Source organism: Oncorhynchus gorbuscha, linkage group LG04, assembly GCF_021184085.1.
Source record: "Oncorhynchus gorbuscha isolate QuinsamMale2020 ecotype Even-year linkage group LG04, OgorEven_v1.0, whole genome shotgun sequence".
Taxonomy (NCBI): Eukaryota; Metazoa; Chordata; class Actinopteri; order Salmoniformes; family Salmonidae; genus Oncorhynchus; species Oncorhynchus gorbuscha.
In genome coordinates, this window is record NC_060176.1 from 63,498,668 (window position 1) to 63,516,944 (window position 18,277).

Consider the following 18,277-nt stretch of genomic DNA (forward strand, 5'->3'; position numbering starts at 1 on the left):
AGAGAGAGAGAGAGAGAGATAGAGAGAGAGAGAGAGAGAGAGAGAGAGAGAGAGAGAGAGAGAGAGAGAGAGAGAGAGAGAGAGAGAGAGAGAGAGAGATAGAGAGAGAGAGAGAAAGAGAGAGAGATAGAGAGAGAGAGAGAGAGAGATAGAGAGAGAGAGAGATAGAGATAGAGAGAGAGATAGAGAGAGAGAGAGAGAGAGAGATAGAGATAGAGAGAGATAGAGAAAGAGAGGAGGTCTCTCTGATAGGTGACAAGAGCTGATAAAACTCCTGGACCTGATTACAAATAGTTATTACATTTGTATAACAAGGCCAAAGGGCCGTGTGTGCGACGTGCATGTGTGTATGCCTGTGTTTGTGTGTCCAGAGCCCACGAGCATAACCTCACCTCCCATGGGATGTGTCCATGGTACCAGATGTGGTTTAGCAGGATGCTGCATCTCAGCTTCAGCTCTTCCTTTCGCTCTGCGTAGCTTCTCTCGAAGTTTAGGAAAGGCAGAGGTAAGTAAGGTATAGGTAAACAAAGAGTTAAGTGACTGAGGCAAAGAGCTGTAGTTAAGCTCGTAGGTAGGCTAAAGCTTGTAAAGCCTTCTACGACAATTTTGTTATCTGATTTATAGCAACCCAAATCAATAGAACTTCAATCGAATGCAGGGTTGCTGCACACAAATCACTTAAGTAAAAATATAAAATAATTTAAATTCATACTTTATTATTAAATTATTTAGCTCTATGAACCTGAGGTCGCTACCTCACTGTTTTTTTTACCTAATATGCTCAGTTGACCACATACTGGTCCACATGGTAGGCTATGTGGCCTGCTGAGCATTGGGTCCATGCAGTGTTGCCAACTTAGCGACTTTCTCGCTAGATCCCGCTAGCGACACGTTTTCAAAAAAGCGACTAGCAACAAATCTAGCGACTTTTACTGGTGTTATTGGAGACTTTGACATGAAGCACGTATCGTTCTTACTCTTCTCAACGAGCAGCGGGTGCTGCCGTGGGCCCTACCCCCGTCCCAAAGCACTCACAGGTGGCCCAGTCCTGGCGCAGCAGTCCCTCCCAGGTGCAGTCAGAGCAGGAGATGTTCACCCCTCTGCTGGCTGATCCCGCCCTGGGTTACATAAAAACATTTTTTTTACTTGAATTAGGGCCAGACTAGTTACCATCATTTTCTCTCATTGCCATTGACAGTTTTTTCTATTGTCTCTTTTTGGTCCATTTAGATTGTATACAAAAAAATGTAAAAAATACTACGGTTAAAAATGTTCATGTTTTACTGTGACTTATTGTAGGCTCCTAAGTCGACCATAAGATTAAAAACCAAACCAAATTAACAAAAATAAAATAAAAAACATAAATAAAATAAAAAACGAAGTAACTCCGCCAAAGTGTCTCTTTTGGGTCACTTTTGCCAGTCCCAAGCCCAGATAAAGGAGGATTGGAATTGTGACATTAAAAAAATCAAGAATCGACAGAAGAAAGTTCATTTGTAGTTCTAAACATATTTAGTGTGTTTTTTACTCACTTTTCGTCTCTCCCACAATGTTATTCCTCTCTCCTACAGCTTCCATCACATTTACATGGTGAATTATGCAAATTGGGCGATGACGTCATTTAGCGACTTCTAGTGACTTTTAGGACTGCCAATAGCTACTTTCCTTACTGAGGAGTTGGCAACACTGGGTCCATGTCACCACTCACTCACCACTGACCAGCAGCTGAAATTAAACTCTACCACTTTAAATAGTCATCCCTCTCCAGACTCCTCTTGCTTAGAGAACGGCGCAAAATCTGGTTGATTTAGTATGAAGATATGTAGATACTGCTTCTCCCAATACACATCCATTTTCACGCCTATAGGCGATGTCATGGGCAATTAGCTATCTAAACTCATGCGCAGAAATACGTAATAGGGTCTAACAAGCGTGTCCAGCCGAACTGCGCATGTGCATGCCGTCAAATCAAAGGCACTATGACAGATCTACAAGTTGCAAGATGAATCAGGAAAGGAGCAGATACGACAGTCGGTAGAGCCAGGAGGACACAATAGAAGATGTCATACATGTAGCTGTCAATATGCAATGGGACCAGGGATAAGAACAAGGTGTGCCTCCATGACACTACAATTGTAGCACCAGAATATCTAATTACAAGGAATTATATGTAATGTTCCACACATAAGGGGGAAAAAAGTTAAATAAAATTTCCCCAATTATGTGGATATTAAGATTTAGTTCAGTAACATGAACAATTCACGCGGGGCATGAGTACACTAGCAAGCGGTAAATTGCCGCGTGCCACTTAGGTCACCCATTGTGGCTAGTTTGAGGGCGTGCTGGCAGCATATGGCAAAATATGGATTTATATCCCTCACGCTCTGCGCAGGCGAATGCCTCGTGTTCATGTTCACTAGCAAGCGGTGCCGTGCGGTGAAACACCGCTTCCAATTAATTTTCACTGGAAAGAAAAGAGGACGTGCCCGCGGTTCATATAAAACCGTAAATCAGACCACGCACTGTCTCATATTTATTCTCTCAAATTTAGCTTTAGCTTTATCGTGCAAGTTGTCTGCTCCGCGGCTCCCGTTTTTCAGATTGCATCTTCCCATGTCCCCGTAGGGTACAGTTCATTCGGAAAGTATTCAGACCCCTTTTTACATCCTTATTCGATAATGGATTAAATTCTTTTTTTTCTCATCAACCTACACACAATACCACAAAATGACAAAACGAAAACAAGTTTTCAGAAATGTTGGCAAATGTATTACAAATAAAAAACAGAAATACCTTATTTACATAAGTATTCAGACCCTTTGCTATGAGCTTAGGTGCATCCTGTTTCCATTGATCATCCTTGAGATGTTTCTACAATTTGATTGGAGTCCACCTGTGGTACATTCAGTTGATTGGACATGATTTGGAAAGGCACACAACCTTTGGGAAGGCTTCCCAAAAAATGTCTGCAATATTGAAGGTCCCCAAGAACACAGTGGCCTCCATCATTCTTGACTGGAAGACATTTGGAACCACCAAGACTCTTCCTAGAGCTGGCTGCCTGGCCAAACTGAGCAAGGAGGAGAAGGGCCTTTGTTCAGGGAGGTGACCAAGAACCCGATGGTCACTCTGACAGAGCTCTAGAGTTCCTCTGTGGAGATGGGAGAACCTTCCAGAAGGACAACCATCAATATTTGTGTTAATCTGCATCCATCCCTTACAGCACGGAATGCAAACTGATGTGGGTCTAGGATGGCAGGTAAGGTGGTGGTGATATGATCCTTGACTAGCCTCTCAAAGCACTTCATGACGACAGAAGTGAGTGCTACGGGGCGGTAGTCATTTAGTTAAGGTATCTTTGCCTTCTTGGGTACAGGAACAATGGTAGCCATCTTGAATCATATAGGACCAACAGACTGGGATAGGGAGCAGTTAAATATGTCCGTAAACACATCAGCCAGCTGGTCTGCACATGCTCTGAGAATGTGGCTAGGGATATTGTCTGTGCCAGCAGCCTTGCGAGGGTTAACATGTTTAAATGTTTTACTCACGTCAGCCACTGAGAAGGAGAGGGGGACCCGCAGTCCTTGTTAGCGAGCCGAGACAGTGACACTGTATTATCCTCAAAGCGGGCAAAGAAGGTGTTAAGTCTGTCTGGAAGCGTGAAGTCAGTATCCGTGATGTGGCTGTTTTTATTTTTGTAGTCCATGATTCCTGTAGACCCTACCACATACGTCTCGTGTCTGAGCCTTTTAATTGAGACTCCACCTTGTCCCTGTACCCGTTATTTCGCTTGTTTGATTGCCTTGAGGAGGGAATAACTACAGCAACTAATTTGCTGCGATTCATGTACAATGGAGGAATATTCATGTGATATTTGAGTCTCTGGCTCACAGATTGATTTGATAATGAGTTCGACTTACCACTCAAACGTGCTCAATGACAGAAGTCATTTTTAAAAACTAATTTGATCGATTTCTAATAGTACAACCTAGATTCAAAGCAGTTATTTTATGTAGCTGAACATGTCATTATTACAAACTCGTGAAAGTGACAAATGTTTTCATTTTCATCTAAATCTATTTTATCTAGAAGGAGTTTCAAACCCAGTCTCTCATTCATTATGTACTTTATGTACAAATTAGCACAATGTCTTTATGTACTAATAGCGCAAACTCATGGCCATGGAACTCCATCAATGCCACGCCCCTTCTGAATCCTATAACTCGATGTTCTCAGAGTTTGTGCTATTAGTACAAATAAACATAACTTGCTACCTACTGCTATCAAAACTTCATGACCTTTGATCACGTGATTTTTTTAAAGACAGTGACCAACGATGTACATCAATTTGACAGAAGTGATTCTCTCGAATGCGCCCATTGACCTCTTTAACCCCGGTCTGCCGAGTCTGCTTCGCAAGCATTCCCGGAAGTCTCGCGATGTCGGGTCTCTCAGTTTAGAAACTCTGTGGCGCTGCCCCTCCTCACTGGTTTCCACTAGTTACCACAGCCACAAAGTGAAATGTGGCTCTTATTGTATAAATGTGTGAAAATAAAAATGTGCTTCTTGGTTGTAATTTAAGGTTAGGGATTGGCATAAGGTTAGCAGTGTGGTTAAGGTTAGGGTTATCTTTAAAAATAATTTTCGGAAAAGAAACGGTAGAAATAGGCGGGGTTTATGACTTTATGGCTGTGGGATATAGTGACGAACCTCCTTACTAGCACTTCCGCACTGTAGGCAAACTGCAATCTTTTTCAAGACGGTTCTAGATTGAAAAGTAGATTCATGTAAACTGATTTTACCGAGACAGTTTTCGAGGCGTGATTTTCCTATTGACAATAGACGATAGGTGAATGTTTTCTCTAGCGCTGAAATGTAGTAATGCTGTTGTCTTTACATTCGGGACACTGGTAAAATATGGCCACTGTTTTAGAGCCGCATCTAGATTCCCGTGATGAAGAGAAAGAACGCCGAGTAGACATAATATGCGTTTGCTTGATCGTTTCACTAAAACAATGAATGACGCCTAGCTGTGTTTCTGTTTGATCCAAATGGAGTGACATCATTTTTTCTGAATATTTATCAAACATCAGTTTGTCTTCTGACGATTAGGCTCCGCGTCTGCTGTCAACCATGTCTCCGCACAGCAGCATAATAATAGGCCTAAGAATAATAATCCTACTATATTATCAATTGAGATTGTTTTACGTCTTGATATGTTTCAGTTTTCATATTGATCTCTTATAATATCAGCATTATTGATTGTTCAAATATTTATTTGATAATAACGAAAATATTATGTCATGATTTTCTATTTGGGTATGGTACACTTCACATTACACTGATAGTCATTGCTCAGAAACATAAATTAATGTTGCACTCTCTTATCATCATGCTTGACCCTTATAATGTAGTTTGAGCCGTTTTGATGTCTTAAGCCTTTATAATGACATATTATGTCTATCTAGGACATTTTCAACTGCCTCATGCTGGCTGTTATTAAATCAGGATGATTCTGTTAATACTACCTCATAAAGGGATCATATTCTTATAAAAAGTCTTAAAATGCATTTTAACCACATGATATTCCATATACCTGTTATCAAATGCATTGCCACTGGGTTTTCCCCCTCCCACCAGGCCTGCAGGCAGCTGCAGGAAGCCACAATGTCCATGGCCCAGCAGCAGAACCAGGTGATCCTCCAGTTCCGCTTCGGAACCTTCGGAGACTCTATGCTGCAGAAGATGAACCTGCTTCGCCGCCAGACCCGCTTCTGTGATGTCACCGTGCGCATCAATGACCTGGAGGTACACATCTATCAGCCACCTGTGTTTTTGCACATATTATAAGCATTCTCTGCTGCTTATATTATAAGCATTTTCTGTTTACCAAGTTTTTATATATTTAGTATCTTCTTTTTATCATTATTTTATTAGGCACATCACCATGAGGTGCAGTCTCTGTATGAATTGTGCTATACATTTTATTACATTATTTATTAATATTTTTAGGTCCCCGGACACAAGGTGGTGTTGGCTGCCGGTTCTCCCTTCCTCCGGGACCAGTTCTTTCTTCAGGACACGTCCACAAGGGAGGTCCAGATCTCCATGACCCAGGAGGCAGAGGTGGGCCAGCGGCTGCTGCTGTCCTGCTACACAGGCACCCTGGAGCTGCCTGAGCTGGAGCTGGTCAACTACCTAACTGTGGCCAGCTTCCTCCAGATGGGCCACGTGGTGGAGCAGTGCACCCAGGCTCTAAAGAAGTTCATCCAGCCACGACACTGCCAAGTGAAACAGCAGCCTCAGGAGGAGGAAGGAGATGGAGAGACTCTCAGAGCCTCTCCCATCCAGAAAATACAGGAGCTGCCCCATGCCCAGGTAATAAATCATCATGAGGAGGAGGATGATGAAGATGATGATGTGATAATTCAGCCGATGACCCCTACCCAGAGGCGAGACAGGGGTGAGGGCGAGGAGAGCCCCATCACCATCGTAAAGGTGGAGGCCATTTGTGAGCGGGTGTCGGAGATGTCTGAACGCTCCTCTGCCTCCATTGCAGGGTGCTTCCACACCAGCCCCCCATCGTCATTACACTCCCCTGAACCCCAGCACTCCCTAATCAACTCCACCGTGGACACCCGGGCTGGTGAGATGACCATGCCACATATGCCAGGATACCCGCTCAGCCCCCCCCCACTACCCACCTCAGCCACAGGGAGACCTAATCTGGGGGGGCACCTACGAAACTCAGACAAATCTCTTCAGTGGTACCACCAGTGCCCAAAGTGTGCCCGTGTGTTCCGCCAGCTAGAGAACTACGCCAACCACCTCAAGATGCACAAGCTGTTCATGTGCCTGCTGTGTGGAAAGACGTTCACCCAGAAGGGTAACCTGCACCGGCACATGCGGGTCCACGCTGGCATCAAGCCCTTTCAATGCAACATATGTGGCAAGACCTTCACTCAGAAATGCTCTCTCCTGGACCACCAGAACTTACACAGTGGAGACAAGCCCCATCGCTGTAACTACTGCGACATGGTGTTCGCACACAAGCCCGTGCTCCGCAAACATCTCAAACAAATCCACGGCAAGAACAGCTTCGACAACGCCAACGAGCGGAGTCTACTACATGACGGGGTTCTTGATTTTGAGTACGGGCGTCTGCAGGACTGTAGCATGGACAATAGCATGGACAATAAGCCTGTTGTTATGGATGACTCTCTTTAGTGCTGTATCACGTTTAATTTCTGCTGAGTCATAAATTAATAGATGCGTAGTAGTGTTAGCTGAATTGTAAACCGTATCGTACGGTACTTGAAGGTACAACACTGAATATTAGAATAAAAGTTACTGTAGACATGTATACAGTATGTGTTCATATTTTCTAACAATGTTAATTTAGTGAATGAGTTAACATGATATTTAAAAAGCTGCCCTGATTGTGTGGTGTCATTTTTGTAATACATATTTTATTTATGAATAGACAACAGAATGTGAATCTGTTCGATTTTTTAAAAATCAGATTAAAATAGCAAGCTTTAAAAATGTGTAATGCTGACATTTCTGTTAAGTCACAACAAGTGTTCTTAAGTGAAATGAGTGCCAAAAATATTACTGACATGATTTGTCCTCAGGAGGATTGTTTTGGCTAAGGTAGCCCACAGTAGGACCAAAGTGATGATAGTGTGTCTTTAAAACATAATATGTTATTATTGTCGATTAAGCCTGTTTTGGAAATGGGTAGACAATAAATGCTTGTATCTTGTATGAGGATGTGACGTGGGTGAAAATGATGAGGATGTTGTGTTTCTACCATATCAGAGGAGCAGACACCCAACAGGGAAATAATGAGTCCCACATTACTTTAAGTGACCCTAAAAGTTGATCTATTTGCAATGTTATTAGATTGGTAGGTACAGGTTAATTACAGTGTCTGTACACATTGATACGTAGTACGGGTAGTTTGGGCCCAACTGTCAATTACAATTTATTTGCAAATCTAATTGATAGCCTACAAAGTCCAAACAGCTATAGTTAGCTGTGCAACAATGTAAGTACTATGCAACAATGTGTATCTACACTGTAATTACACTGTACCTGTCAATGTAACCACTATGTAAAACTAGTATATATATTTTTTTCAGCACAATGAAACCAAACAAGTTACTGTAGTCAGCCTGTAAACCCAAAAGCATTACTATGCTTCCTACAGCAGATGGAGCCATTGTATACCATGTAATCTCACAACATGATGCGCTGTCTTTTGTATTCTCTGAGAACACTACATATAAGTTACCCATTGTTGTGGCTGTGTTACTGATGTTACAGTACTGTAATTCAAGATTGTAAGAGGATTTACATTGATGACCATTCCCCATGCCATAGCATCAGGGTTATTATAATATAGTAAATGAATGTTTACACTAGTCTTTTTATCTGCTCTATTTAGATATCAATATACTATTGTACTTCATACCATACCTTATGAATAGATGTATTCACTGTCACACTGATCTCTGTTTTATTTACATAGATATCAAATTAAGGAGCCACATCAGTTGATTGACTACTTGACTGGTTACAAGTAACCTACAGACAGTTCTATATGCATATTGAGTGCAGTCTAGCCTGCGCAGATTACAAGATCATTATACTGTATCATATTGATGGCATTTCTGAGAAGGTAAACACATCATCAGGGATTACAAATATCTACAAATCTGAGCAGGCTTGCAGAGTATATCTGTAAATCTGGAATGCTCCCTCTGTGTGTGTGCAGGTGCGGTGGTGCATGGACGCATGGTCTGTGGTGCAGCTGGCATGTCTTCCTGCGCCTAGCCCAATCACTCAGGCAGACAGGATCTGCTTGGCTGAAACTCTGCAGCGCCGCTGTGCAGCCAGTCACAATCCTGACTCTTGGCTCACTCACAATTACTGTAGTCAGCTCACATAGCTAACTGGGTTTGCTCATTGTTGTTAAGTCTCCTCCCGCTCCGGCGCTCAATGTCACCGGTCTACTATCCACCGTTTCTGGCAACCCATCTTTACGCACACCTGCACAGTCACACCTGGACTTCATCACTACCTTCATTACTTACCATTTATCTAGCACTGTTTTGTCAGTCATCAGGTAGTATTGTTTGTGTGAGACGCTTCTCTGGTTTTGTATCATTCCATGTTCGTTATCATTAAACTCACTAACTGTACCTGCTTCCTGACTTCCTGTGTCTATGTTACAATTGTTTCGTGGAATATGTCATTTAGACGTTGTCACTGTCTATGTTCTGTTGTTACAGGTATAGCCTGTTTTTTATATGTGGCCCCTATTAAACCAGCTCTGTGTGTGTGTGTGAATCCATTAAGCAACAGCTACAAGAGCAACATAGCTTTAATCCTCAAAGTGCTTAATTATGTAAACTGAAACAACTAATTTGATTTGTTAATTTGGCAAAAATGCTCTGTGTTCACGTGAATGAGTTTCTCAAATGTTTTGCTAATTGTGGGCAGGAGCTCTTAGCCTAAAAGTGATAATTGTCAATTTAATACACTATAACAAAAACATACAATGCCAAAGAAGTGTGAGTTTTGTTGATGTTCTGTTTTGGAGTCTGCAGACACAATGCCCAGAGAACTGTCCATGGCCACTTGCCCTAATATGCTGTTATTATTCAACTGAATCCACAAAACAACAGTGATACGGAATGTTATCAACCAGCCATGTCCGCAACGATTGATGGTGAAAGATCTTTTCCAAGAAGCCATGTGCACCTCAGATAGAATATTAGACATGTATTACCACTCTGGGACTTGTCTTTTGCATGGTCAGGCCTCCAGACTGTGGTCATTGTTTTTATAAATGGGACATTTGGGTAGAAATATGGATCCCTTTGTTAAACAAGTCTTGTCTAGAAATAGCTTCAAATGTTTTGTTTTAGTGCAGAATATCAAATATTAGTCACCCAGTGAAGCCCTCAGAGCTCCTTTTGTTCTCCACTGGACATTTTAAGATGTTTTAGGTGGCTGCTTGTCTCACATAATATGTCTGTCTTAAGGGGCTGGATGTCAAGAACATGAATTCAATTATACTGAGAAGAAATACAATGTTTTTAGAACTGGTCCTGTCCCTGTCTGATTCCGGGTGTTTTCTGTCAGATAACACAAACATAAGGATGTAAATCATAGGTACTGAGGACGTTATATTGTCAAGTGGAGTGCATAATACCGTAGTACAGTATATATCCACGGTAGTATCCACTTCAGTAGATATGTCCTGGAGCAGGGGCAGATTTGCCATCTGGCAATTTTGGCAAATGACAGATGAGCTGGACCATTTTTTATTTGGGTGGGCTGGTCGAAATTGACTCACATCTTTTAAAAATATTTTTTATCAAATAAATGAAAAAGGTGACATGAGTGGCCCATGAGCCTGTTAAGATTTGTTTTACACTTTCATTACAGTAATGTGTATTATCCTCATGATTCCTGTAAAGAAAGTGTGTGCCCTGCCCCTGTGCCTGTTTAGCTGGGGCCTGCTGTAAGTGGAGTTATTTCTCAACTCTGGGTGCGTGCGTGTGGGTGTGTGCGTGTGGACGTGTGGGTGTGGGTGTGTGCGTGTGGGTGTGTGCATGTGGGTGTGTGCGTGTGCGTGCGTGTGGACGTGTTTAACTATTCTTGTGGGGACTTCTGGAGGTAATAGTGAACAAACCAAAAGTTTAACAACTGGGGACATTTTGTTAGTCCCCACGAGGTCAAATGCTTTTTCTAGGGGGTTTAGGGTTAAGGTTAGAATTAGTGTTAGTGTTAGGTTTAGAATTACATTAAGGGTTAGGGTTTAGAACTATGGTTAATTTTAGGGTTAGGAGCTAAGGTTTAGGGTTTGGGTTAAGGTTCAGGTTAAGGTTAGGTTTTTGGGTTCAGGTTAGGGTTAGGTTTAGGGATAAGGGTTAAGGAAAATAGGATTTTGAATGGAACTGAATTGTGTGTCCCCATAAGGTTATGTGTACAAGACTGTGTGTGCGTGTGTGTGTCTGAGTGTATGTGTGCGTGCGTGTGTACAGTATGTACGTTCACATACTCTACATGACCAAAAGCATGTGGAGACCTGCTCGTCGAACATCTCATTCTAAAATCATGGGCATTAACATGGAGTTGGTCCCACCTTTACTGTAAACAGCCTCCACTCTTCTGGGAAGACTTCCACTAGATGTTTGAACATTGCTGCAGGGACTTGCTTCCATTCAGTCACACACACGTAATTCTCATGAAGAGAAGACACCAATACAGGGGACACAGGTCGGGGTGCCTTGTGAGAATTTGTCGGCGAGTGGGTAAGCCGCCTCTACCATCCGTCCTATTGGCCAACGTGCAATCATTGGAGAATAAACTGGATGAGCTCCGTTCAAGACTATCCTACTAATGGGACATTAAAAACGGTAATATCTTATGTTTCACAAAGTCGTGGCTGAACAACGACATGGGTAATATACAGTTGGCTGGTTTTTCCGTGCATCGGCAAGAAAGAACAGCATCCTCCAGTAAGACAAGGGGTGGAGGTCTGTGTCTATTTGTCAATAACAGCTTGTGCGCAAAATCAAATATTAAGGAAGTCTCTAGGTTTTGCTCGTCTGAGGTAGAGTATCTCATGATAAGCTGTGACCACCCTATTTACCAATAATTTTTATCTAGATTTTACGTAGCTGTCTATTTACCACCACAAACCGATGCTGGCACTAAGACTGCACTCAACGAGCTGTATAAAGCCATAACAAACAAGAAAATGCTCATCCAGAGGCGGCGCACCTAGTGGCTGGGGACTTTAATGCAGGGAAACTTAAGTCTGTTTTACTTCATTTTTACCAGCATGTTACATGTTCAACCAGAGGGGGAAAGAAACTCTAGACCACCTTAACTCCACACACAGATACGGGTACAAAGCTCTCCCTCGCCCTCCATTTGGAAAATCTGACCAATAATTCTATCCTCCTGATTCCTGCTCACAAGCAAAAACTAAAGCAGGAAGTACCAGTGACTCGCTCAATACGGAAGTGGTCAGATGATGCAGATGCTAAGCTACAAGACTGTTTTGCTAGCACACACTGGAATACGTTCTGGGACTCATCCAATAGCGTTGAGGAGTATACATTTACATTACATTTAAGTCATTTAGCAGACGCTCTTATCCAGAGCGACTTACAAATTGGAAACACTTGTTGGGATAAAGTTATGTTGCGAATGAAACGGAGGCCTCTATCAGCGTTGGTCTAATGCTACTAAGTTTGTGAACACAACTAAACATTATTGCACTGGAACAATTCTCTTGATAGCCTCCAAAACATCTTCATTCTCCACTTTGTTGCCAAACTCCTCCTCCCTGTGCTCCAGAAGAATTCCCTGAGGATACCACATCAGTCACCTGCTTCATCAATAAGTGCATCGATGATGTTGTCCCCACAGTGACCGTACCTACAAACCCCAACCAGAAGCCATGGAAGACAGGCAGCATCCTCACTGAGATAAAGGGTAGAGCTGCAGATGAACCGTCAAACACGCAAAGCATGAATACAGGACTAAGATTGAATCCTACTACACCGCATCCAATGCTCATTGGATGTGACAGGGCTTGCAAACTATTACGGACTACAAAGGGAAGCCCAGCCACGAGCTTCCCAGTGACACAAGCCTACCAGACGAGCTAAATGACTTCTATGCGCGCTTGGAGGCAATCTACACTGAAGCATGCATGTGAGCACCAGCTGTTCCAGATGACTGTGTGATCATGCTCACCGTAACCGATGTGAGTAAGACCTTTAAACAGGTCAACATACACAAGGCCTCAGGCCCAGACGGATTACCAGGGCATGTATTCCGAGCATGCACTGACCAACTGGCAAGTGTCTTCACTGACATTTTCAACCTGTCCCTGGCCGAGCCTCTCATGCTTTCATGTTTCAAGCAGACCACCATAGTCCCTGTGCCTAAGAACACCAAGGTAACCTGCCAAAATGACTACCGACCAGTAGCACTCACGTCTCTAGCCATGAAATGCTTTGAAAGGCTGGTCATGGCTCACATCAACACCATAATCCCAGAAATCCTAGACCCACTCCAATTTGCATTTCACCCCAACAGATCCACAGACGATGCAATCTCTATTGCACTCAACACTGCCTTTTCCTACCAGGACAAAAATAACACCTATGTGAGAATGTTGTTCATTGACTACAGCTCAGCGTTCAACATCATTGAAGGGCCTAAGGGCCCCTTAGGGATGCGTGCTTCGTACCCTCCAGTACTCCCTGTCCACCCATGAAAATGGCCAAGCATGGCTCCAACACCATCATTAAGTTCTCCCTCAATGTGACCAAGACAAAGGAGATGATCGTGTACTACAGGAAAAGTAGGGCCGAGCACACCCCCATACTCATCGACAGGGCTGTAGTGGAGCAGGTTGAGAGCTTCAAGTTCCTTGGTGTCCACATTACAAATAAACTATCATGGTTCCAAATACACCAAGACAGCTGTGACCTCTACACCAGGCGGTGTCAGAGGAAGGCCCTAAAACTAGCCAAAGACTCCAGCCACCCTAGTCATAGACTGTTTTCTCTGCTACCGCACGGCAAGCGGTACCGGAGCACCAAGTCTAGGACCAAAAGGCTTCTTAACAGCTGAACAACCACTCAAATGGCTACCCAGATAATTTGCATTGACCCCCCCCCCCAATTACCTCGACTAACCTCTGCCCTCGCACATTGACTCGGTACCGGTACCCCTTATATATAGCCCCGTTATTGTTATTTTATTTTTGCTCTTTAATTTTTTACTTTTGTTTATTTCTTGAATATTTTTCTTAACTCTTATTTGTCTTAAAACTGCATTGTTGGTTAAGGGCTTGTAAGTACGCATTTCACAATAAGATCTACACCGGTGCATGTGACAAATAAAATTAGATTTGATTTGATTTAAAAGAGCATTTGTGAGGTTGGGAACTGATGTTGGGCAATTAGGCCTGGCTCACAGTCGGCGTTCCAATTCATCCCAACGGTTTTTGATAGGGTTAAGGTCAGGGCTCTGTGCAGGCCAGTCAAGTTCTTCCACACCGATCTCGACAAACCATTTCTTTATGGACCTCGCTTTGTGCATGGGAGCATTGTCATGCTAAAACATCCCCAAACTGTTGCCACAAAGTTGAAAGCACAGAATCGTCTAGAATGTCATTATATGCTGTAGAGTTAAGATTACCCTTCACTGGAACTAAGGGGCCTAACCCAAACCATGAAAAACAGCACCAAAAACAGCCCCATTCCTCCTACAGCACCAAACTTTACAGTTGGCGCTATGCATTCAGGTAGGTAGCGTTCTCCTGGCATCTGCCAAACCCAGATTCGCCCGTCAGACTGCCAGAGGGTGTAGTGTGATTCATCACTCCAGAGAACACGTTTCCACTGCTCCAAAGTCTAATGGCAGCGAGCTTTACACCGCTCCAGCCGACGCTTGCCATTGAGCATGGTGATCTTAGGCTTGTATGTGGCTGCTCGGCCATGGAACTCCATTTCATGAAGCTTCTGACAAACAGTTATTGTGCTGACGTTGCTTCCAGGGGCAGTTTGCAACTCTGTATGTAGTGAGTGTTGCAACTGAGCCGTTGTTGCTCCAAGACGTTTCAACTTTACAATAACAGCACTTACGTTTTACTGGGGCAGCTCTAGCAGGGAAGAAATTTGACGAACTGACTTGTTGGAAAGGTGGCAACCTATGACGGTGCCACATTGAAAGTCATTGAGCTCTTCAGTAAGGTCATTCTACGGCCAATGTTTTTCTATGGAGACTGCATGACTGTGTGCTTGATTTTATAAACCTGTCATAGATTTTATAAACGGGTGTGGCTGAAATAGCCGAATCCACTGATTTGGAGGGGTGTGCACAAACTTTTGTATATAGTGTATGTTTGCATCCTGCCTCTGTTTGATGTGCCCAGCAGCGCAGTAGAGCATGTCAAAGAAGTGATTGTTTAGTGATAATGTTACAATTGCAGTATGAAAGTCGCTTTCTACGGTATGTCAGTGTACAAACGTATCCCATCACTCTTTCGCTTTACAGTATGTATTTTTAAGACTTACATGAATAAACAAGATAATAGAATACAATTATAAATGCATTATTTGCGCTTTAGTGAGTCTGTTGGACTGACTAATCCCATCGTTCATAACTCTGATGAATGTGTAGTCACACTTACATGCTCTTAAGTGTCACTAGATAAACAGTGTTTTGACTCAGACAGACTGACAACAGATAGGCAGGTCTGGCAGCTGTATCAGGTCTGAATCTAGCTACAGGAAAGTATTGCAATACAGTGTACTGGTAGCCTATAAAGAGACCTGGATGTGTGTCTGATGGTGTAAGCCTATTTTACAATGTAGAATCCAACAACATGCACTATACCTGGGCAAGGTAAAGTACAGTATACACAGACGTGTACAGTTTATAGAAGCGTGGGACATAGAGAGTAATGTACACTTCAGCACCTATAACTGACTGGCTTAACTGTGTTGATCATGGCCATTATCAAGGAACAACATGATGTGTCAGGACTGGTTGGTTGTCATGGAGAGGAAAAGTAAAATGCCACCGCCTCTCTCTGGTCTCATCACTTAACATCTGACCTATGACCTTTAGGTGATGATGCATCCCCACCGGCTCACGCTGGTATGGATAACGTTCATGTGATGAAATTGCTGTTTTTTACCACTGTTTCTTGCTGTCGTTTTGATGTGAGGGGTGAATGTCATCCCACCCGATTTATTGAGTCATGAAATAATGACCGACAGACTCAGTTCACTTTATTGGCCTTATTCAGGAATTTGTCTTGCATCATCAGCTCTTTAGTTCAAAGACAATCAACGTATGCAAACAACAACGAGATCAACTGACAACAACAAGATCACAGAGGCAGATTACAACACAATCAAGATAGGCTCATTCTCCACTGTCCATCAGGTTGTCTGTTGTCCGTCCCTTGAGGATGATACCAAACTAGACAGTGGACTCGTCCTGCAGAAATGATAGAAATTGTCTCTGGCACCAGTCAGGCCTTTAGTAATCGAGCCAGTGCCAGTGTCTAACTCAATTTGGCCGTAAGGAGTGTGGCGGAAAAGAGACTGTCTTTACGAGTAGGAGTTAGTTATAATAGGTAAATGGATACACTACAGTGATGCACAGCACATGTGTGTGGTTTTGAGTGAAGGTATGGCTCAATGTTCTGTACTCGGATATACATCTTCTTACAGAAATACTGGCGATATCATATTTACAGTTCCACTGTATTACTTCAATTACTTCTACTACTGGTACTATTTACTCTCTCAATATAGCTGTATATATACCATCACACACACTGCAGCTTCACCTTTCTGTGAAGCTGAAAATACCTGAAGAAACGAAGGGAAATTAGTCACAGCCCCACCTTCAACCACCACCTTCTCCCAGAGAACAGTGTTTACTATTTACTGATTTACTATTTCCTGTGGTAATATTGGGGTGAGACATGTGGGTAGATGTTTACCTACGCTGCAGGGTGAAGGCCACAGAACAACTCAGCACTTGTTCAGCGGTTCCAGGCCGACTTTGGCCCCATAATGGCGGCAGATGTGCATGAATTGACCCTTGACCCAGTGGTACACACGATCAATGACTGACACAAACCACCTCTCAATGCCTGCTCTGTTCCTCTCCACAAACTCGCACACACTGCAGACTGGGCTGGGCGTCTCTCGGATTGCATCCTACCTGTCAGATTGATCCTACCAGCTGATGTGTCAGCACCACGTGTTCTCACTACTGGTGTCCACCATGGCTCGGTTCTTGGCCCTCTCCTCTTTTCTCTATACACCAAGTCACTTGGCTTCGTCATATCCTGACATGGTCTCTCCTATCATTGCTATGCAGATGACATTCAACTACTTTTCTCCTTCACCCCTTCTAATACCTAGGTGGCGACACGCATCTCTACGTGCCTGGCAGACAGCTCAGCTTGGATGAAGGCCCACCACCTCTGTAGCTCAGTTGGTAGAGCATGGCGCTTGTAACGCCAGGGTAGTGGGTTCGATTCCCGGGACCACCCATACGTAGAATGTATGCACACATGACTGTAAGTCCTCAAATGGCAAAAAGCTCAACCTCAACAAAAAAGAGCTGCTCTTCCTCCCAAGGAAGGCCTGCCTACTCCAAGACCTCTCCATCACAGTTGACAACTCTACGGTGTCCCCATCCCAGAGTGCAAAGAACATCGGCTTGACCCTGGACAACATCCTGTCGTTCTCTGAAAACATCAAAGCAGTACTCTTGCTGGTTCACGCTCTACAACATCAATAGAGTATGACCCTTCCTCACCCAGGAAGCGTCACATGTTCTAATCAAATCAAATTTTATTTATATAGCCCTTCGTACATCAGCTGATATCTCAAAGTGCTGTACAGAAACCCAGCCTAAAACCCCAAACAGCAAGCAATGCAGGTGTACAAGCACGGTGGCTAGGAAAAACTCCCTAGAAAGGCCAAAACCTAGGAAGAAACCTAGAGAGGAACCAGGCTATGTGGGGTGGCCAGTCCTCTTCTGGCTGTGCCGGGTGGAGATTATAACAGAACATGGCCAAGATGTTCAAATGTTCATAAATGACCAGCATGGTCGAATAATAGTAAGGCAGAACAGTTGAAACTGGAGCAGCAGCATGGCCAGGTGGACTGGGGACAGCAAGGAGTCATCATGTCAGGTAGTCCTGGGGCATGGTCCTAGGGCTCAGGTCAGTTGAAACTGGAGCAGCAGCATGGCCAGGTGGACTGGGGACAGCAAGGAGTCATCATGTCAGGTAGTCCTGGGGCATGGTCCTAGGGCTCAGGTCCTCCGAGAGAGAGAAAGAAAGAAGGAGAGAATTAGAGAACGCACACTTAGATTCACACAGGACACCGAATAGGACAGGGGAAGTACTCCAGATATAACAAACTGACCCTAGCCCCCCGACACAAACTACTGCAGCATAAATACTGGAGGCTGAGACAGGAGGGGTTAGGAGACACTTTGGCCCCATCCGAGGACACCCCCGGACAGGGCCAAACAGGAAGGATATAACCCCACCCACTTTGCCAAAGCACGGCCCACACACCACTAGAGGGATATCTTCAACCACCAACTTACCATCCTGAGACAAGGCTGAGTATAGCCCACACAGATCTCCGCCACGGCACAACCCAAGGGGGGGGGGCAACCCAGACAGGATGACCAC

General features: G+C 43.7%; 1 protein-coding gene across 3 annotated transcripts; it reads left to right on the plus strand.

Annotated features, from left to right (window-relative positions):
* The first annotated feature begins 2,093 nt into the window (after positions 1–2,093).
* Positions 2,094–8,510, plus strand: LOC124034465 (zinc finger and BTB domain-containing protein 26-like). Of its 3 annotated transcripts, none has more exons than XM_046347707.1 (3): positions 2,094–2,111; positions 5,644–5,811; positions 6,016–8,510. In XM_046347707.1, exons 2-3 carry the CDS (start codon positions 5,671–5,673, stop codon positions 7,228–7,230), a joined length of 1,356 nt encoding a protein of 451 aa, XP_046203663.1. In that variant the 5' UTR covers positions 2,094–2,111; positions 5,644–5,670; the 3' UTR covers positions 7,231–8,510. The 3 variants fall into 3 exon arrangements, with proteins under 3 accessions (XP_046203663.1, XP_046203662.1, XP_046203660.1); XM_046347706.1 differs by lacking the exon at positions 2,094–2,111 and adding an exon at positions 4,704–4,852; XM_046347704.1 differs by lacking the exon at positions 2,094–2,111 and having other exon boundaries at positions 4,704–5,811.
* The last annotated feature ends 9,767 nt before the right edge of the window (positions 8,511–18,277 follow it).

What these genes read in the sequence shown, in the direction of transcription:
- LOC124034465 (XM_046347704.1), top strand. Translation starts at nt 5,569, where the DNA reads ATGCATTTTAACCACATGATATTCCATATACCTGTTATCAAATGCATT. An exon ending in TGCGCATCAATGACCTGGAG is followed by an intron (nt 5,812 to 6,015) that starts GTACACATCTAT and finishes TAATATTTTTAG; the next exon opens with GTCCCCGGACACAAGGTGGT.